The following is a 13,305-nucleotide window of genomic DNA, read 5'->3' as shown; positions in this document are numbered from 1 at the left end:
CTATACGAAAACACTTAATAAACCATGTCCAATGAGCCTATTGAAAGCCACCTTCAATATGTTGAACCATTGGAATGAGGTGATGAAGCAAATCAACATGTTGAACTCTGACCCGGTCAGGCCACGTGGCGCGTTATGGTTTGGAAAAGCTGGTGCGTGAGATGCATGCGCCGAGAGGGCGCGTGTGGAGCCTGTGCACGCGGAGAGAGAAAGTGTTTTGGATAAAGCTGGGACACTTAACATGTTACGATTGGCTGCTTCGATTTTTATCATCTTAATATTTTGTACTCAATTTTTTCATTGCAAATATTTTTTTTACCAAAATTCGTGATTTTTTTTCCCTCTATAAATAGAGACTTGGATCATTTGATTTAGACACAAAAAAAAAAACCAAGTTTTTCACTCTCTTAATCTTTTTATTAGCTTTTCTTTTGAAGTTTTAGTCTTTATTTAGTGAAATGGATCCCAATAATAATCAATTCAACACCCAAAATTTTTATGATTACCCATTTAGCTACCAAAATCCCAACAATTATCAATACCCAAATCAATTTCCCAACCAACATCCTCAAAACCCAAATCAATTTCCCAACCAATATCCTCAAAACATGTCTAATTTTGGTTTTGCATCAAATTTCAATCACCCATCCTCTGTTCCAAACAACTTTAATCCACATTATAGATCTATGATGGGATATCCATCTCAAGCACCCCCATTTAATGGTTATATGCCAATGGTGAATGAAAATTTTCAGAGTGTTGGTGAATTTCCTGAATTTTCAACACAAATAAATCGTGGTGGAATGCCAAGAGCTAATGAAGTCACTCCAATTCAAAGAGGATACAACTCCTAAGAGCAAGAGAGACCAGCAACCAACATGGAACATAGAACAAAATTTGGTGCTAATTAATGGGTGGATAAAATATGGAACATGCAGTGTTGTCGGGAGAAACCAGACAGGTGAAGCATATTGGGGTAAAATTGATGAGTATTGTAATGATCATTGCTTATTCGATCCTCCGCGTGATGTAATTGCATGCCGAAACCGTTTTATTTATATGAGCAAAATACTAAATAAATGGATTGGCGTTTATGAAGGCGCTAAGCGTTTGCAAGGAAGTGGTTGGTCGGAGGCTGATGTTTTGGCAAAAGCGCAGGAATTATATGCATGTGGGAAGAATGTTCAATTTACATTAATGGAAGAATGTCACGCTCTCTATGATCAACCACGTTATGGTAGTTAAGTAGGAGGAAGTATTGGCTCAGGAAGTAGTGGATCTAAGAGATCTCGTGACAGTGATGCATGTGGCTCAAACTCTATAGGATCTAGTGCTCGTCCAATGGGTAGGGAGGCAACTAAAAAAAAAGGTAAAAAGAAAAGCAAGGATGCTGCCTTGGAGGAGGTGGAAAAGGAGTGGGTTGAATTCAAACAAATCAAGCTCCAAGAGATTGAACAATTGAAAGAGTTCACCTTGGTGCATCAGGAGAAAAACAAATTAAAGAAAAGGACATTGTATGTAAAGTTAAGTTCCGAAGAGCATCTCGATGACCGGAAGAAAGTGCTGTTGGAAAAGTTGGAGCGTGAGCTGTTTTGAAATTAATTTCACTCAAATATTTGTTTGTATTCGGTCAAAATTGTCAGTGTTGTCTAGTCTACAGTGTTTGCTTTAATAATTGTCAGTGTTTGCTTTAATAATTGTCAGTGTTGTCTCGTCCTCAATGATTGCTTTATTATCCCCATTGATAGTCCCCAGTGTTGTCTAGTCCTTCGTGACTTATTTCACATATTATTTGCTTTAATAATTATGCCCACTGTGTGCCCATTATTTCACATACTATTTGCTTTAATAATTATCCCCACTGTGTGCCCATTATTTCAGATACTATTTGCTTTAATAATTATCTCAATTGTTTGCTTTAATACAATACAATAACTTATTTCAAATCCGTCAATGTCCACCACACATTGTATTTATATATAGGGACTCATATCTACTTCCAATTTAACAAATCTCATTCATATCTACCTCAAATTACACAAATCTCATTCATATCTACTTCCAATTTCACAAATCTCATTCATATCTACTTCGAATTTCACAAATATCATTTATATCTGCTTCCAATATCACAAAAAACTATTCAATCTACTTCCAAAAAAACTATCAATGGACCCTTTTGATATCGAAGCCTACTTCCAAAAACGTGATATTGAAGACACTTATATCTTCAACCGATTTATTAAGCGTCGAAAAAAAATTAGAGGAAGGTATTGCATCTCGTACTGGAAAATATTTCAATAGAGATCATGAGCGGGCAAACCAAAGACTAATTGACGACTACTTTTCCAATGAGCCTACATATGACGATGCAATCTTTCGTCGTCGGTACCGGATGCAAAAACACGTTTTCCTTCGAATTATTGGAGACCATTCAAGTAGTGATAACTACTTCACCTAGCGAGTTGATGCAGCCAATAAAGAAGGTATATCACCGTTAGCAAAATGTACCACAACAATGTGAATGTTAGCATATGGTGTGGCAGCAGATGCGGTCGATGAATACATCGAAATAGGATGTAGTACACATTGGAGTGCTTACTTAGATTCTGCAAAGGAATCATACGATTGTACGAGCAAGTGTACTTGAGAGCACCAACCCAAGATGACCTGCAAAGAATACTACATGTTAGTGAAATGCGGGGGTTCCCAGGGATGATCGGGAGTATTGACTGCATGCACTGGGAGTGGAAAAATTGTCCTAAAGCATGGGAAGGTCAATTTACCAGGGGAATAAGAGAACCACCACAGTTATTCTTGAAGCAGTTGCAACTCATGATCTATGGATCTGGCATGCCTTTTTTGGATGTCCGGGAACGTTGAACGATAAAAACATTCTAGACCGGTCACCAGTGTTTGATGATGTGGAACAGGAAAAGGCTCCAAGGGTGAATTACTTTGTGAATCAACGTCCCTGTAATATGACATACTATCTAGCTGATGGTATCTACCATTCGTATCCAACTTTCGTCAAATCAATTAGAATTCATCAAAGTGAACCCGATAAGTTATTTGCAAAACATTAGGAGGGATGTCGGAAGGACATCGAACGTGCATTTGGAGTGCTTCAAGCTCGATTTAAAATCATATGTGAACCAGCTCGCTTGTGGGACATAGCCGATTTGGGTATCATCATGAGGTCATGCATCATATTACATAATATGATTGTTGAGGATGAACGAGATACATATGATCAACGTTGGACCGATTTTGAGCAATCTAAGGGAAGTGGATCTAGTACACCGCAACCATACTCGACCGAGATGTTACCCACTTTTGCAAATCATGTGCGTGCTAGATCCGAGTTGTGTGATCCAAATGTTCATCACGAATTGCAAGCAGATCTAGTGAAGCACATATGGACAAAGTTTGGGATGTTTCGTGATTGAAGATGATTTGTATGGTACTAAATAAACTACTTGTGTTAAGCACTTGGTTGTTGTCTTGCATTTTAAGCTATTTGTGTGTCGCGTGCTTAGTTTCTTGCATTGCATTTTAAGTTAAGAAAATAAAAATAAATTATTTAAATAAATTGTTTTTAGAAAAAAAAATTGTCAAGAGTTTTGTATTTTAATTTAATTATAATCGATAATTGTAATTTTATGTAATTATAAAAATAAATAAGAATAAAAAAATAAAAGGTGGTGTGATACAGTGCTGAATGAAAAAACCATTGGAGAGGGTAAAAGTTGAATAAGTGTTTAATTAAGAGAGAAAAAATGATGTGGAGTGTTGAAAATTGAAAAAGGGAGACTTCTATGGTACACCCGTAAATTACGGGGTACCGGTACTCTCACTTTCAATTTTTATAAATTAACTATCATTTTTTATGAAGAAAATAGGTGTTTGTTGACATATATATTTTAGAAAATATCATTTTATATGAAAAAAAAAACATCATTTCATTTTTTATAAAAATCATATACTAATTTTTACATTTTATTGTAAAAAATACTCAAAATTCTCTATTATGAGTAATAAGAATTCAGAAAAATCAAATTTTATTGTTTTGGTTACAAAGAAAAATCAAATTTTATTGCGTTGCAATTTTGGTAAATAAGATTTAGTTATTATAATTATAGGTGATAGAAAATAATTTTCCTACAAAAAATAACTCATTTAACTATTAATTTAAGAATTTGGTGTACCAATACACTCAAATTGTTGGGTGTACCATAGAACATGCCTTGAAAAAGTGGGTGTTGAGTGTTGTTGAATGGTTTTAACCATTGTACATGCTCTAATTGTTTTTAATTCATATGTCTAGTGTACTTGTTAAATCATTCGTAAAATACATTACAGGGAATGAATATAATAATGCTTCTAAATATTCACATTAAACAGCCACCTGCAATTTCAGCAAAATATTTTATGATAACCATTAAAATAAAAAACCTCTCAACAGGGCTATATTCCAAAAAGAAACTATCTATCAAAATCAGCATGGGAGTGAAGGTATAACTTTGTTACATATCCAACTGATCGAATTATGAAGGCCATGATGATGACCATAAACTAAATCTGTGGCGTAATGAATCACAAAGAACATCATGTGAAACCACGACCGATATAAATCTGAGTACTAATCAGACTCACCCATCAAAGCATAACAAAACTGGTCATCCCCTCAAAAAAAAAAATACTGGTCATGAGCAAAAGCATTAAACATTACAGAAACATGTATCAACCAACATATGTCCTGCCCACATGTAGACTATTCAATCCGTTGAAAATATGCCTTCAACGGAAAAAGACCAACTTTTATGGCAAGGCATCAAATAAATTAAAGCTGAGATTCGAGGAAAAGGCTCAATTTGATGCACTGTTACATTGGCAAAAGAGCAGACTGCAACAAAATAAAATGGACTCAGTTTTCAGTTGCAGTGAAAGGTAGGTTTTGTTCCAAGAGCAATAACAAACCTACCTTTTGAGTATAAACTCAGTCATCGAGGTAATAATAAGAGCCAGCATTCTTTTGCTCTCTGTCCTTTGTTGATTCAAGTTTGTTGATCCTTGGGCGGAAATTAGTTGGGTCTCTTCTAAATGTGATATCAAGATGCTGCAACAGTGATTAGATTAGACATATCATACTTTTTAAATTTTAACTTTCGTGATACCCTAAATTTTTAAAACGGAATGAATTAATGAAACCATTGAAAAACAACGACACTTACAGATAAGAAAAGGTTCATCCCGGTCAGCAATGATTGTGGACAATTTGCAGTACAGTCAATTGAAGGTTGACCCTCATAAACAATAACTCTGTCAGCAAGATAAGTTGCCATGATGAAATCATGCTCAACGATAAAGGCTGTTTTCTTTGCATGAAGAATAAACCTCTTGATGACTTTTGCAGCAACAATACGCTGTTCGGAATCAAGATATGCACTTGGCTCATCTATCAGATAGATGTCTGCAGGCTGTTGTTGTAGGACAATAGCAACTGATTAGAAATAAAATGGTATAGTTCCAAAAATCTTGCCTCAACATCATCGCAAATAGATGTCTGCAGGTTGCTATAGTAGAACAGTAATGGAATGTGAATTCAATTAATATTTTGTTTGAAATAAAATGTATACATTTAACAGATAGAAATATAACAATCACAACAAATCCAAGTTTCCAAGAAAATCAACACATGTTTAGCATTTAACTCGTTTATATTGCATATTTTGAAAGAAAAAAAAAAACAGCTGACATCACCAACACAGAGTTGGCTTCTCTAGTGTGGGAAGTACAACATTTCAACCATTGAAGAAATAAACAGCAGTTGAAGAACAAACATAACAAATCACAGCAAATCATAGATTTCATAAGATATAAGATATACTCTATTGATTTTGTTATCAATATAAAGTAAATCATTCAAAGAGCCAAATTACGCTGGTATATAAGAAACTACGAATGTATTCAAGAATGTAGAAGGGGAAGAAAAGACAGGACAGACACAAGAACTAAGGTGCATAAGCAATCTCAAGGATGTGGCCTAAAAAAAAAATCTCAAGGATGAAACATAAAATACCTTTCCAAGACAAAGGCATAAGGCAACTCTTTGCAACTCTCCACCAGAAAGATTCTGAACCTCTTGGTCCATCAACTGTTCAATAAGTAGTGGCTTCATCACATCTGATATAAACTGGGGATGAGTGTAGGCATCACGGATTCTTTGATGTAGCAAGTGTCTAACAGATAATTGGGACTTTGGGCTAATTTTCTGAGGTTTGTATGATACGTTGAACTCAGGCATCTCTACATCAGATCCACCTTCTATAGTGTCAGGTTTCAACAAACCAGCCTGAACAAAAGGAGAAGGTGAATACATATATGAAGAATTATGCAGTTAGAAAAAGAAATAAAAGACTAGAATAATACCAGCATACGAATGAATGTTGTCTTTCCTGTCCCATTCTCGCCCAACATCACAATAATCTGTGAATCTGTAAATTCTCCTTCAACTACATGAAGCCTGAAATTGCCTTGAGTTTTGGTCATGGTTGGGTATTTGTATCGAGCATAAGTTTGAGCTTCCTCGGCAGTTTCCTGTGGAGTCTCTGCAACCTAAACACAACATCAGAGCAAGGTTAAATCAATAAAATTCATCTATTTTATTTAAAATAGAGAATTGAAATTTACATTAATGAAAATTAAGCACCGATATCTAATTTATTAGAATATTCTCATTTCGAGGTGCAAAAATAAGTGGCTCATATGTCCTAATTACCCTGTAGACCCGCTTTACATTCATGATTCATTAATGTTTTGTGAAAATAACATCTCTCGATTAGTTTCTGTACATCATCTAAGTTTTTTTAGATATTAGATAATTAAATAAAAATTAGTGATTATGGGCTTATTTAGAAAAAATGTATATGTAGGAAATTGTTAGAGCTAAATAAAAAACTTACCACAATATACGGACTAACAATATAATTTAATATTTTTTTAATGGCAATATAATTTAATCTAATATAAATGATGCAACACAAAAGGAAATAATTGTGATGTGTTTATTTAAATGGGGAAATTTTGCTGAATATATTCAGAAACCTAATATTTTCAGCACTTTAATCATTTATGTTTTTGCTATGTTGAGAAAAACACAATTGAATCGATCTCCGTACTGCACTATTCATTTTCCCCACCCAAATTGGCTTTATATTCCGTAAATGGGAGGTAGGAGATATATTATATATATACCTTGAAAGTAAGAGAAACCTCTCGAAACCTAAGATTTTCTGTTGGAACAAAGCCGGACAAGAAGATATTAATTCCTTCTCTGACTGAGAAAGGAAGTGTTACAACACCATATGCACCAGGTTTGCCATATAAACAGCAAATAAAGTCTGATAAGTAGTCCAAAACACTAAGATCATGCTCAACAACAATTACATAGCTGAAAAAAAAAAACAAGAGGAATTCAAATAAAATAAAGATTTATCTTGACAAAAATCAATGACAGTGCACATAGTGATATCACAAATATATAAAGCAGAAGCTACAGAGGAAATTAAAAAACCTATTAGGCCTGAGCAATGATCGAACAACTTGGGCAGCTTTCAGCCTCTGTTTCACATCAAGATAACTGGAAGGTTCATCAAACATGTATATCTCAGCATTTTGGATGGCAACAACCGCAATGGCAAACCTTTGGAGCTCACCCCCTGAAAGATCACCAACATTACGATCTATAACTTGATTAAGCTCAAGATCAGCACAAAGCCTTTCCTTCATGTCTCTCTCATTTTTTTGGTCTAGCACCTGCCCCACATTCCCTTGCACAGCTTTTGGAATGTGGTCAACATACTGAGGCTTGATGATAGCCTGTATTACGATGTATATTGAAATAAGCATGATTAGAGGCCAGAAGGAATAAACGGAAAAAAAAAATAATCAGTGTCACTATCTTCTCAATACAAATTTCAAAAACAGCTCAATTTAAATTTAAATGAATGAACATTCAGAAAATTTTAAGCACGATTAATGTTAGATTGTTAGGCTATCATGTAAAGATAAGAATGTTTTTCAAAAATAAAGGATAAAGAATTCTGTAGTGATTATTATAATGAACACTACGTTTACTTCTAGTGAAGGATCAGTGCTGAAACATGAAATCATATATAACTAGTGATGGAGTATGATGTCTTAAATCTTTGGGTTGAGCCTAACTCAACCTTCGACTTTTAAAGCGAGGGCTGCCCATGCTATATAAACACTACACATGGCATATCTCTAGGTAATGTCGGACTAAATCCACCCCTTTCACACCCAACACAATGAAGGTGTTGGAGGCAGCAATGAAGGCAATCCAAATGCCACAATTAGGCGGCTAGGGGAGAGCCGCAATGAAGGCGGAAATTCCAACATAACGCTTTCAAACAATTCTTACATTCTATATTAAAAGGCTTTCAAATTTGTATTACTGTAGTGCTTATGGCTAACAATATTGAATAAGGACATAAACATCACCTTCAAATCATCCTCTAGAATGCGAGTAAAGTAATTCTGCAATTCAGATCCTCGAAAATGGGTTAAAATTTCCTGCCAATCAGGGGGTTCCTGCAAATGGAAAAAAAGAAAATAAAAAATGAATACAAAGAAACCTCAATACATGTCTATCCACAACTAAAAAAACGGCTAATTTTGGTTCTTACTGTGAAACGACCCAAGTTGGGCTTTAATTTTCCAGCCAAAACCTTAAGTGCAGTCGACTTCCCAATTCCATTTGTCCCAACCAAACCAAGCACTTGCCCCGGCCTGGGAACCGGCAACCTGCAATTACAATTATAATTACAATTCTTCTATTAATTAAAAAGCAAAACATAAAAACATAAGTCGACAAACGCAACACTGCACACAAACCTGTGTAGCTTAAAAGTATTAGGACCGTATCTATGAGTGGTATCTTTGTCCAAATCCTTTGGCAAGTTGATAATTTGGATAGCTTCAAAAGGACATTTCTACAGCAATATCATCATCACATAAACCCATAAATTAACACTCAAAGATATGAACAGACACACAAAGCGAGCATCATTAAAAAAGTGAATAATACCTTAACACAGATACCACATCCAATGCACAATTCCTCAGATATGTAAGCAATTTTCGAAGCAGAGGTAACCTCAACACATAATCTTCCTATAATAAAATTAAATTAAAATGATGGTTTGTCGATTGATTGATTAATTAACATACTAAGACTAACACAAAATGAAGATGAAATCTGAAAAAAAGGGATGTGATGTTACTAACCGGTTCTGACGACAGGACAACTCTTCTTACATTCTTGACGACACTTTTTGGGTTTGCATCTGTCGTTGCTAACGATGGCAATACGTGTCAATCGATCCGACATGTTGACAACGGCGACGCAACAAAAAAACCTAAATCCCAAATTACAATCAGAAACTGAATGGAATGGAATCGAATTGAATTGAGGGAGAATGCGAAATTGAAGAGCTTACCGAATGGAGAGAGAGAGAAGTGAATTAGGGAATGGGAGTGTTGGGGAATTAGGGTTGTTCTTTTTAGAGAGAGAAAAGGGATTTAGGGTTCGCTATTTAGACAGAGTGAAACGAACAGGAATCGAGCGTTTAATGTTTTTTTTTATTTTTTATTTTTTATTTTTTCGCAACATATTATTATATTATATGATGGAGTATAATTGTAACCAAAAAAAATATGACCGAGTATAATAAAGTTTTTTTTTTTAATCCCATTAAGTTTAACTTAATTGATAAAGATTAGGGGTGTACACAGGTACGGGTCGACCGGCGGTCCCCGCAATCTAAACCAACCCAACTCAAAATTTACCCGAACCCAGTATGGTTCGGGTCTAACCCGATCCAACCCGCATGAACCCATTAGCTTTGGTTCGGTTATTGGGTTTTGGTTTACCAACCGATATACCCGTACACCCAACTTGTATACCCGTATAACTAGTGCTATTATTTTTTTAATATGTGCTTAGCCCAACCCAAACCCAATGTTGAGCCCAAACATTAACACAATAAAACCATGTTTTCTTCAGTCTTCCCTCATTTCATTTTCCCAAACATAGAAACCCTAGTCGTCGCTGCAGAGTTCTCTCTTCTTCTCCATTCAACTTCAAAACTTCAAGTTTCCTTCTCAGTTCTCTCTTCCGCGGACCAGGTAACGCTATTTTTACTTATTAATTCTCTCATGGTTATGATATATTGATCCTTCTTCATTCATCTGTCAACCCCTTAGTTTGTATTTACTTATCCGAAGCTAATACCACAACCTATTTATTGTTTCAATTCATCTTTTATATGATATATGGATCCTTTTATTATTTCAATACATCTTTTATATGATTTGGAAAGGTTTATTTAACCCAACGAAAAAAAGTTGAAATTAGTAAGAATTTGACTCATTTTATGAGGGTGGGTATGTGTGTGTTCAAATCTCTATGTCGATTTCATGAGTTTCATAATGCAATTGGTGATTTTTTTAAACCATAAGACTTTTCATGATTTTATCAAATATAGTTAAACCGCATCTAATTACTTCATCAGCTAATTACTTCATCAGTTCTGTAAAATAAAAAAAATAAAAGTATCATCAAACTTAATTCTAGCTGGTGTATGTATTTTGAAAAAGTTTTGTTTATGTAAATATTATTCAAAGATGATACGCTGTCTATTTTCTTTTGATGTTGTTTTAATCATAATTGTTCAAAATTGTTGTAGAAATGGAAGTGGAAGGAGTGCAAGAAGCTCACTTACAACAAGGACAAGATGAGGAAGTAACAGAGGCAGGGGCTGTAACTGAGGTAGGAGCTGCTACAACGGTAAGCGAACCAAAAAAAAAACTCAAAGGCGTTCTAAAGTTTGAAAACATTTTAATAGGAATAAAAATTTGGTTGTGTGTAAGTATTGTGGAATATGCCGCAAATAGTTTTAGTCATGGCACAACTAACCTAGGGAAACATTTAAAGGTGTGCCTAAAAAACCCATATAGGGTAGTTGATAAAAAAACAAAAGACTTTAGCCATTAGAATAGGGAGTGAGGATGACCCTAACAGTATTAGTTTTAAAACTTGTTGATTTTAGTCAAGAGAAGACTAGATTGGCACTTGCGAAAATGATTATTATTGAAGAGCTTCCTTTTAAACATGCTGAAAACGAAGGATTTAAGATGTTCATGGGTGAGGCTCAACCATAATTTTAAATTCCTTCTCGTGTCTCCATTGCTAGAGATTGTTTGAGGTTGTACTTTGATGAGAAAGAAACCTTGAAATCTTTGTTGTCTGCAAATAATCAAATAGTGTCTCTTACAACTGATACTTGGACATCAATTCAAAACATGAATTATATGTGTGTGACAGCTCATTATATTCGTGATGAGTGGGTTTTGAAGAAAAAAATATTGAGTTTCAATTTAATTGCTGACCATAAAGGTAAAACCATAGGAATAGCCTTAGAAAATTGCATGAAGGACTGGGGTATTAGGTCTATTTGTTGGGTTACTGTTGACAATGCAAGTGCCAACAACTTGGCCATTAATTATTTAAATAGAGGCGTGAGGGTTTGGAATGGTCGTACCTTATTTAATGGAGAGTACTTGCATATGAGATGTTGTGCTCGCATATTGAACTTAATTGTACTTGATGGATTAAAAGATACTGATGCATCTATCCAGAAAATCAGGGCTGCATGTAAGTTTGTCAAAAAATAAAATATGGAAATACGTGTATATATGTTCTCTCTAAAATGGATTAAAAGAGTTATCTAAGTAGATTGGCCACTTTCAAGAAGTGTGCAGATTATGTAGGTGTATGTTCTAAAGCAATGTTAACACTTGATGTAGTGACTAGGTGGAATTCTACCTATCTTATGTTGAACATTGCTGAAAAATATAAACATGTGTTTTATCGTTTAGAACATGCTGATGATGCCTTTGTTACTAGTCTTGGTGGTGAGTTAGGGGGATATCCTGATCATGATGATTGGGAACGTTCCCGTGTTTTTGTGAAGTTCTTGAAGACTTTTTATGATGCAACTCCTTCTTTTTCTGGGTCATTGATTGTTACTGCTAACTCTTTTTTCAAGCAATTGATGGAAATTCATAAAACATTGAATAAATGGAGGCACAATGTTACTGATCCAATTTTAAAAACCATGACCGCAAACATGCAACTGAAGTTTGACAAGTATTGGGAAAGTGATGCAATAAATTATCTTCTGTTTGTTGCAATTTATCTTGATCCTCGTTATAAGCTTGGGTATATTGTACTCACAAAATGTATGGTGAAGATAAGTCCAAAGTTATGGTGAAGAAGTTAACAAATCTTATTGATAGATTGTTTGAGCATTATGAGGCTTTGCATCCTGTTTCTCTTGAAAGCGGTGGTTCTAATGCCTCATCTTCAAACATGGTATCTCAATCTACAACTGGAAATGAAGAAGATGAAGACTGGGACACAATGTTCAGAATGAAAGTGAAGAAAAAACAACTGGAGGTACAAAAAATTGAGTTGGAAAGGTATCTGGAGGATGGTCCTGAAGATGATGTTTTTAGATTTAACATTCTCACTTTTTGGAAAGTAAACTCAAATAAATATCATGTTCTTTCCCGCATAGCACGCGATATATTGTCTATTCCTGTATTCACAGTTCTTTCCCTCTATTGTTGAAGCTTTGATCTGCACCCAAAATTGGATCAAATCTCCCAAGGTCATTGATTTAGATGCCGAGTTGATTGAAGTGGAAAAGATCGAGTTAGGTATGGATACTTTTGTTTTTAATTTCAAATATATTTGATTATAGTTTTAAATATATTTGTTAGTAATTCCTTCAAAAAAAATATATTTGTTAGTAATTGTTTGTGTTTAAATTTTTAGAGTTGGCTGGATTAGTTACTATTGATGTCGGCGTTACTTCAACTGAGCTTAACACGATCACTAATACCGGAAATTAAGGTAACTGTTAATGTTGTACTGATCTCTTATTATTTGTTTTTGTTATTGTTCTTAGCTAATTTGTTTAATTATTATTATGTTTAGTAGTGTTTGGGGGATTTATTGTTGTTCGTATTTTGCAGCTGTGTTGTTGCTACTGAATATGCTGTTGCTGATGATGTTTTTTGTGCTGCTACTGGAATTGTGTCTTGTTGTTGCTGATGGTGTATTTTTTGTTGATGTGATGCGACTGGATTCATTGTTGTTGTGATGATGTTTGTTGCTACTGCATTTTATGTTGCTGCTACTGTTTTTAATTTTGA

At 34.7% G+C, this 13,305-nt stretch overlaps 2 protein-coding genes and 1 long non-coding RNA gene across 4 annotated transcripts; 2 read left to right on the top strand and 1 right to left on the bottom strand.

The window, feature by feature from the left end:
- Positions 1 to 816: 816 nt before the first annotated feature.
- Positions 817 to 1,596, top strand: LOC120579419 (glutathione S-transferase T3-like). The gene is made up of 2 exons (XM_039831531.1): positions 817 to 1,237; positions 1,325 to 1,596. Exons 1-2 carry the CDS (start codon positions 817 to 819, stop codon positions 1,594 to 1,596), a joined length of 693 nt encoding a protein of 230 aa, XP_039687465.1.
- Positions 1,597 to 4,441: 2,845 nt separating this feature from the next.
- Positions 4,442 to 9,672, bottom strand: LOC11418591 (ABC transporter E family member 2). 2 transcript variants are annotated; one of them, XM_024772517.2, is made up of 13 exons: positions 9,525 to 9,672; positions 9,313 to 9,443; positions 9,113 to 9,198; positions 8,920 to 9,017; positions 8,712 to 8,829; positions 8,527 to 8,616; positions 7,577 to 7,881; positions 7,258 to 7,453; positions 6,433 to 6,618; positions 6,083 to 6,355; positions 5,235 to 5,480; positions 4,981 to 5,119; positions 4,442 to 4,906 (listed from the first exon to the last, which is right to left on the bottom strand). In XM_024772517.2, exons 2-12 carry the CDS (start codon positions 9,413 to 9,415, stop codon positions 5,000 to 5,002), a joined length of 1,821 nt encoding a protein of 606 aa, XP_024628285.1. In that variant the 5' UTR covers positions 9,416 to 9,443; positions 9,525 to 9,672; the 3' UTR covers positions 4,442 to 4,906; positions 4,981 to 4,999. The 2 variants fall into 2 exon arrangements, with proteins under 2 accessions (XP_024628285.1, XP_003592706.1); XM_003592658.4 differs by having other exon boundaries at positions 4,985 to 5,119.
- Positions 9,673 to 12,553: 2,881 nt separating this feature from the next.
- LOC112419919 (uncharacterized) lies at positions 12,554 to 13,305 on the top strand. Its single transcript, XR_003010033.2, has 3 exons — positions 12,554 to 12,807; positions 12,926 to 13,003; positions 13,126 to 13,305. It is a non-coding gene; the product is annotated as an uncharacterized lncRNA (long non-coding RNA).

Source organism: Medicago truncatula, chromosome 1 (assembly GCF_003473485.1).
Source record: "Medicago truncatula cultivar Jemalong A17 chromosome 1, MtrunA17r5.0-ANR, whole genome shotgun sequence".
Lineage (NCBI taxonomy): Eukaryota > Viridiplantae > Streptophyta > Magnoliopsida > Fabales > Fabaceae > Medicago > Medicago truncatula.
The sequence above is the reverse complement of the archived record's forward strand: the minus strand, read 5'-3'. Positions and strand labels throughout refer to the sequence as shown.